Source organism: Dipodomys ordii, unplaced genomic scaffold (genome assembly GCF_000151885.1).
Source record: "Dipodomys ordii isolate 6190 unplaced genomic scaffold, Dord_2.0 Scaffold20, whole genome shotgun sequence".
Classification (NCBI taxonomy): domain Eukaryota; kingdom Metazoa; phylum Chordata; class Mammalia; order Rodentia; family Heteromyidae; genus Dipodomys; species Dipodomys ordii.
Window position 1 is genome coordinate 20,824,896 of NW_012267236.1, and position 8,463 is coordinate 20,833,358.

At 55.9% G+C, this 8,463-nt stretch overlaps 1 protein-coding gene across 1 annotated transcript in view; it reads left to right on the forward strand.

Annotated features, from left to right (window-relative positions):
• The first annotated feature begins 562 nt into the window (after positions 1-562).
• The window catches only part of Pdia6 (protein disulfide isomerase family A, member 6), a 42,011-nt gene continuing 34,110 nt past the window's right edge, over positions 563-8,463 (forward strand). Inside the window, exon 1 of the mRNA XM_013013555.1 lies at positions 563-674. Within this exon, the coding sequence (XP_012869009.1) occupies positions 563-674 (112 nt within the window). The remainder of the gene's footprint in view (positions 675-8,463) is intronic.

The following is an 8,463-nucleotide window of genomic DNA, read 5'->3' on the forward strand; positions in this document are numbered from 1 at the left end:
GAATGGCTGTGGCCAAGACTTGAACCTGGGTCTGCGCAGCCAGAAATGCTGAGCCTAATCTTCCACCTCTTGCGTCTTCCTCAAGGCCCTGGTGGTAGAGCTAACTCAAGAGTTTAGCAGGAGGAAGAGCTATCATAGCCCGTAATTACAAGCTAAAACAGCCATGCCTTCCATACGATATTTAATTTCTGTAAATAGTTAGCTTTTTCATTGCATAGGAATCAAAATGCCCATTACCCTAACCAGATACCTAGCATTAGAAAATAAGCCATTTTTAAACCCTTGAAACATCTACCGGCATATAATTATTCACAGCCTACAGACTGTATTTAAAAAAAAAAATAGTCACAAGGCGCAGGAATAATTACGCTGGCCCCGTGGCTCCGCGGTAGACCACCACTGCGTCTTGGTGCCCCACGAACACATTTCCTTCCTGCTTGAAACTGAAGTGCTGATCAAGATTAGTTGAATTTCAGGGTCAATCACAGAGAAAGGGAAAATGTAAGCGGGGTTTTGATTAAACAAACTCAGAAATTGGCAGTATACAAAACCAGGAATTGGCATGGCGTCCTGGGCCGGCTACAAGGTGAGCGCCTGGGAGAGTCAGGCGGAGCTGCTACTCATGGCTGCTGCCGTGCCAGTTCTGGAGAAAGGACAGGGCAAGAGACACCCAGGTCAGAGGCACAAGGCACAAGAGAGCGCAGAACAGCAAAACTGGGAAGGGGAGGGGACCTGGCTTGTGGGTGAGGCCGCAGGGAGGCCAGAGCTGGGGAAGTCCTCCTAAAACCCCACTCCCACCTCAGGAAGTCCCGCCTCCCCACGCTTGGCAGGGTCCCCAGGATCTCCAGAGGGAGAAGGCCAGGCCCACCCAGAGTTCCCTGGCCTGCTGTGGTTCGGGTGAAGGCCAGGCCCACCCAGAGTTCCCTGGCCTGCTGTGGTTCGGGTGGGACTTCCACACGGGGGACAGTCCTGATACCACAGAGGCTGGCGGAAAGAACCACATGGCAATTCTAGAGCAAAGAATGCAAAGACTATCTGTTGATGAAGTGTTGATGGGTCCTTCTAGAAGTTTCTGTAGTGCTATCAAGTCGCGTGCCTGAGCTGGAGACTGCAGAATCAAGTCAGGGTACTGGAGATGGTAGAGTAGCAGCAAGTGATATCCGTGAGATACTCGCTGGGTGTTGGCTCCCTGTGTCCAGACCCGGTGGGGACACACACATACACGCACACGCACACACACACACACACGCACACACATACACACACACCACACACACACGCACATACACACACCACACACACACATGCACACACACGCACACACATACACGCACACACGCATGCACATACACACGCACACGCATGCACACACATACACGCGCACACACGCCCACACACCACACACACACATACATACACGCACACGCACACACACCACACACGCACACACACGCACACACACACACCACACGCGCACACACGCACGCACGCACACATACACGCACACACACATACACGCACGCACACATACACACACGCACGCACACATACACACATACACACCACACGCACACACACATACACGCACACACATGCACACGCACACACGCGCACACACACATACACACACACCACACACACACATACATGCGCACACACACACACACACACACACACAGGCGCTTTGGTCTGGCTGGGTGAGGCATGGATGTGGCCAGCAGCGAGAGTGTGGGGAGAAGGGCGTTCTCACTTCTGCTCTGACCCCTGTGCTTCTCCGAGCTGCCTGCGGGGCCATCATTCTCCGCCTGGTCCTTCAGGGCCGACTCCGGCGCTGGACGAGGTGCTCAGCACCCAGCACCATGACCTGGGGCGCCTAGAAACACCTGCTCTTCCCTGGGGGTTGGACACCAGCTAGGGGACAGGCGCCTAGAACTACACTCTGCCGGGTCTCCCCAGCACTGCCACCACGGGGCCCCAGCCCCGGCAAGCCGCCTCTGAGTCTGTGTAACTAGAGCTTCTAGCAGGGAAATTGTAACCTGTGATCAGCGGGCGCTGGCATTCACAGCCTGGGAGTTACCATGGTTATGTCTAACTTGCTCCCCCTTGGTCCCCTAACAAGAGCAAAGGGACCCCATTACCTGCAGACTGGGCCGGAGGAAAACAGCCAGCCTGTGCACACACGGTCCTGGCGCTGTCAGTCTGTCCACATCTCCCTTACTGAGAAGTGTCTTACTAACAAAAAAAAAAAAAAAACAGGTCCAGAAGGAACAGGGCCACTGCTGGAGGCACGCCATTGTCTGGAGGGGTTGTTCCTCAGGAAGAAGCCATGAGTAGCCAGCCGCGCTTTCCACCACCATCTCACAAGTTACATGGTTTTAACAATCTTGCCCAACACGCTAGCTGGTTTCAGAAAACACCACTCTTTTCATAAATGTTACTATTTTAAACATCTACACAAGGCTTTATTTTAAGCCAGATATGGTAGTGCATGCCTATAATCCCAGCACTTGGGAAGGGAAGGCCAGTCAGAGGCCAGCCTGGATGACACAGGAAATGTCATCTCAATAAACACACCGGGCCATTGTCTTAACACCTTGTTCCAGCAGCCCCCTCCCCCCCCACCTCCACCCCTGCCTTGGTTCTCCAGATTCTTGGTTCCCAGAGCCCAGAGGACACAGAGGCTGCCATGGACTTGCCCTTGCCCTTGATCTTCACAGCTCATGCGATCACAGACCCGAGCAGACCTCCCAGGGCCAACACCTGGCTGTGAGTCTGTGCGCCCCTGGACACCTCAGCTCGCCTGCGTGGAGGGGGGCTGCACCCCAGGTCAGCACTGAGCGTTTTGTGTGGTGGGGGGGTCAGTAATGGCCCCAGACCAGGACTATCATACCTGCATTGTTTAGTCCACATGTGCATGAACCAACACACACACACACACACACACACACACACACAGCCAGACCGTCAGCAAGCTCCAAGGCGCTGCAGGCGGCTCCTCTCTGCACTCCAGTCTGCCTCTCCCTCCTGGGGGCCTTGCTGGGGCCCCACTGCCTGAACCCCTTGTTCAGAGGCGGCCCAGGCTGCCGCCTCCTCCACCTGGCCTCTCTCGTACAGTCAGACCCCCTCCCCAAAGTAAGCCCACAGCTTTCTCTTTCACAGAGGCTGTTTGTAGCCCATTAAATCAGAGTAACCAAACCTGGGTTCTACTACCCAGACAAGGAGAAGCCCGTTTCCTGACTATGTTTGGAGGCAAGGGGTACTTACAGCCTGCCCTTGAACAACAAAGATAATGGTTTAATTGTGTGTGTGTGTGTATGTCTCCTGAGGCTTGAGTGCAGGGCCCGGACTCTGTCCTTGAGTTTTTCTGCTCAAGGCTAGCATTCTTCCACTTGAGCCATAGCTCCCTTCCAGCCTTTTGGTGGTTTATTGGAGAGTAGAACCTCACAGCCAGGCAGACACAGGTGGCTCACGTCTATGATCTGAGGATCATGGTTCAGAGCTGGGCAGGAAGGTCCATGAGACTCTAATCTCTAATAGCTGGAAGTGGTGCTGTGGCTCAAGTGGTAGAGAGCTAGCCTTGAGCTGAAGAGCTGAGGGACAGCGCCCAGGCGCAGAGTTCAGGCCCCATAAGTGACAAAAAAAAAAAAGAGTCTCACAGACTTTCCTGCTTAGGCTGGCTTTGAACCGTGATCCTCTCATTCCAGTCTCCTGAGTGGCTGGGATGAGTCAGCTGTAGGTGCTCCAGCTCCCCTCTGAGCCACGCTGGCAACCCAGCCCCGGTGCTGAGCAGTGCGCCCTCTGGTGGGGAACCAGTGCACAGGCGAGCAGGGCCGACATGCGGACCACAGTCCTAGACAAGCAGCCAGGGTTCCGGACGCTCACAACCCCAAGGCTGCCTTTCAGGGTGTCAGGCTTCGGGACTGGGCAGGAACTGAACTTAAGAAAGTGAGCTGACCTACAAGGAAGATGGCGGAGGGGACTAGCTTGGTGGCAGGGCTGGAGGGGGCTGGCTGGGAGGACTGTCCCAGGGCAGGGCAGGCCCAGGCGTGGGATCCCGTGCTCCAGGGCCCAAGTTCCAGCCGGGGAAGCCGAGAGGGGCTGGACGCCGAGGGGCCTGAGCCTGCCGGCTGGCAGCCTGTGTTCTAGAGAACTCAGGAATCCAAGATCCAAGGCCGGGAGGGAGAGAGGGAGGAAGGCAGAGCCTGAAAAGAATGGGCCACAGAGGCAGAAGCGGCCTCCTGAGCGCCCAGCGTGGCTCACGCCTGTAATCCCAGCTGGTCAGAAGGCTGAGATTTGAGCAGCAAGGTTTGACGCCAGCCCAGGCAGGAAAGTCCACGAGACTCTAATCTCCAATAGCTGGAAGAGGAGCTGTGGCTCAAGCAGTAGAGCACCAGCCTTGAGTGAAAAGACTAAGGGACAGCGCCCGGGTCCTGCGTGCCAGCCCCAGTACTGGCACACACACACTTGGGGTTCAATCCACTGCTCCTGATGGAGGGGTGCTGGCAGGGAAGGAAGGAATGCACAGACAGCAGAGACTGGAGGGGAGCACAGGGCGATGAGGGACCCGGCGCTGAAGCCTTCTAGCTGGGCCCTGGGCCGCTCTTCCCTTCCCCTCACGCCTTTGCCCTGGGCAAGGCTAGGCTTCGTGGCAAAGCCGCAATTCTATCAGCGTAATAAATGCCTGTCAGCCACTACCTGGAATTGTTAGTGGGAAAGAGGGCAATTTTCAGTAATCTCCAACTGCGAGATGGGCTGGCAGACCTTCTAGAACACTGTGTTCCCGTGTAATTTGGTCTAGAATGCTCACCCTGTTGGGAACACACCGCTGCTAGGAGACGGCCAACGATAAACACCCCAACTTTCTATTATTGTTTCATGGCAGCCAAAACCATCTGAGCCTTTATCCCTTTATAATACCCGCACCCCTCTGTTCCTCACTCTGTGTGTGTGTGTGTGTGTGTGTGTGTGTGTGTGCGTGCGCGTGCACGCACGTGTGCACAACAGTCCTGGGGCTTGAACTTAGGGTCTGGGTGCTGTCCCTGAGCTTTTTGACTCAAGACTAGTGTTCTGCCACTTAAGTCACAGCTCCACTCCTCACATCCCAATCCTCAGAGCTCAGCCCCCTAAATAGTAGGACTGCAGGCATTCACCCCTTCTTGCTGGCTTTCTAGGCCATTGCTCCTGGTTTGAAATCCCCAGGGGTCCCGGAGTCCCAGCGAGCTGACAGTATCCTTCTGCCAGAGTAATTAACGCCTGTTCATGGTCCCCCCCCACCTGTCTACTCTCAGAAGTGTCATGATGTGGATAAGAAAGAACCTCCACTTTCTAATATTCTGCACTCTCCAACCTCTTCCTCCTCCACAGCCCCCTGCAGGGCGCTGCCAACTCCAAGAACCAAGCTTCCTGCACACACACACTTAGTGTGGGCCCCAGGGCCTTTGCGCATGCTGTATGTACCCTCCACCTAATACTTGCCTAGCCTTGGTGCAGTCACAGCCCTTCAAGCCTATGGCACCCATGCCTGGGCTGTTTGGGCAGCCGGACGGAGCAGACCTTCACACAGCTGCTTCCTCTCCATTCTCCAGGGCCAAACCCTGTCCCACTTAAAGTGGGGATGCGTGGTTGTTTCTGTGGTGATTTACGTTTTCTGGCATTAGTGACAACAGCTACACAAACTGTAAATCTCTTAATTAAAAAAAAAACAACTTGAAGTGTATTAAAAACTGCAGACAAATGACGTGGTGGCTCACGCCTGGAATCTTAATTACTCAGGAGGCCGAGATCTGCGGATCATGGTTTGAAGCCAACCTGGGCAGGAAATGCCTGAGGGACTCTTATCTCCAATTAAGCAGCCAAAAAGCTGGAAGTGGAGGTGTGGCATGCGTGGCAACGCGCCAGCCTTGAGGGGAAAACCCCAGGGACAGCAGCCAGGCCCTGAGTTCAAGCTCCAGGACCAGTACAACAAACCAGCAGACCAACAGAAACCCCCAAACCAGAGCCCCAAAGGCCCAGGCCTACCTCGGCAATGTTCTCAACCCAGTGCTGGACGCCATACCCCCTGGACTGACAGCAACCGAGTTCCGGGGCCTGGGCTTGAATGAACCCCTGGAAAAGGTCCCCAGGAAACGGGGGCGGTCCCCCAAGCCATGAGTGATAAAAGGAATTTTAATCAAACAAAAAGAGCCGCTGTGTGTACTGAGCGCTGAGCACCGGGGACTCCACAGTGCTGAGTGGGAAGGTCACAACTTTCCCTTCAGCGGTGGAGCTGCAGCCTCGGCGTGGCCCAGAGATGCCTGCCCGGCCGAGTCGGGGTGGGGGGCAAGGTAGGAATCGGCTAGAACGGGAGGACAGAGCCACAGGGAAGAGACACTCACGCCCCAGGGTGCCCAGGCTCCCAGCCTCAGTTTCCCAGGCTCACTGTGGTCACCGGCCAAGGCTGAGGCCTACCTTCCTCCCGGGGTAAGATGGACGTTTTCTTTTCCTGATTCCGCACACCTGAACATCCCGGTCCTCCAGCGGCCTTTGGAGCCTCACCTCCTGCCCCACCTGCCTCCGGCCTTGGGAGGCCTGGAGCCTGCAGCGCCCCCTGGAGGACTTGGCGGGCTTCACACCTTGCAGCCTGAGGCCTGGCCTCCAAGAGAGGCCTGAGGCCCAGCCACGCCTGTTAGAAAATGGAGTCTCAGTGTGTAGTGTGCCAGATGCCAGCGCCCTCCGTGCAGGGAGATTCTGAGCCTGTCGTCCACTCTCGGTGCTTGTGGGGCCGCCTGGGGCCTTGTAGGGGAGGCAGGCGGTACTGGGGGAGCATGGCACCTCACTCTTCAGCGTCCCAGGAAGGGTGAGGAACAGGCCCACAGAGTTGACACCTACTAGAGGTCTGCACAGAGAGGCCCGGGCACAGCGGAGGCCCAGGCCCAGGGAGGGAAGCCGGGCAGACGAGGCATGGGAATCTCGAAGGTTCTAGAACATACCCTTTCTGCTGACAGTATTTTTCTGTCCAAAGCACACTGCTTGCAGGCAGTGGCCATGTCTTTGCGTAGAAAGAGCTTGCTTTTGATCCCATTCCACGTTCTTACTTCTTTAATCTCTGCTTTTAAAGCAGCCAGGAAGCAGACCGGGGGCCAGGGAGGGGGGGGCTGCCTTCCTTTCTTCCTCTGAAATGGTGCAGCTGGGGTCACCGCTGACAGAAAGAAAGAAATTCACCGGGATGTTTCTCCTGGACGGTGTTGGGCTTCCTCCGCAAGCAGCCAGGGGCCGATGGTGGTGTTGAGGAAATTCCTAACGTCCAGTTGAAGCCTTCCCTAGATATTTTCAAGCAGGGGAAGGTGAGGAAGCTATTCTTAGAATTCCAGCTTCCCTGTGGCATTGTCAAGAAGTAAGTGGCAGGATTAGCTCCGTGTGAGGAGGATCCTGGTTGGAGGCCAGCAGGAGCTCTAAACTTCTTGAGGCTCCATCTCAACCGAATGGCCGGGCTCGGCAGTGGACACCTGCGTGACACAGGGAAATGGTGTGCAAAGAAGATGGCAGCCCTGGCCGGCACAGGCATAAAGCAAAACCCTGCCTGGAAAATAACCAATGCAAAGGAGGACAAAGACGTGGCCCAGATGGCAGAGCACCTGCTAGCAAGCACAAGCCAGCCCAAGCCCCAGAACAGCCCCCCAAAAGCACATTGGCGAGCAGAAGGCTGGGTGATCAGCAGCCTCCAGGATGCTGGACTCTGGGGCTAAGGACAGTCTTTCCTGTGTCCCCCAAATGCCCCTGGAAGGCCCAGTAGGTCCTTACCACCTTCATTCTCTGCTCCCACCACAAGACACAGTCCACCCCTCCCTTTGGGACCTTGTGCCTCTGGTCTAGGAGCCCTGAATCTCCCCTAAATCTGACCTCCAGGCCCAGGAGTAAAAATAGAAGTGTTTTCTTAAAGCACCACACATAGAGAGGGGCTCAGATTCCACACAGCGCAAGGAACCAGCTCAGAACAAGAGCCGCAGCGCCCCCTTGTGGCCACTCTCCTGTCCCTGCTCACCGCAAGGTCCCTGCTGTCTTCGGTACTTGGGAACTCTTGCAGGGGCCCCTGTGGTGAGCACGTCCCTGGGCTGGGGCCTACAGTGGCTGTGTCATTTGGATGCCATTGGAGGTTGGATCTTTCCTGCCAACCCTGCTGTGTCCCCAAAACCTTAGAACTGTCCCCAGAATACAGCCTAGGGGCCGTTCCCAGGGGAGTTGGAAGCCAGAGCCGGGTATCTGCTGTTCTCAAGCACCATGGCTGAGAGAAGCAATCTGGGAACGGAGAGAGCTGGACCCGCATGGGGAGGTGATCATCTGACTCCCAGGGGACACGAGGCCAAGTGTGTGGAGGGTGACGAAGGAAGGGGGACCAAGAAGAGAAAAGTTCTACGTGGATTCACGCCCAGGAGACAGGCTAGCACCCCGTCTGCCTCTGGATCTACGTGGACTCACGCCCAGGAG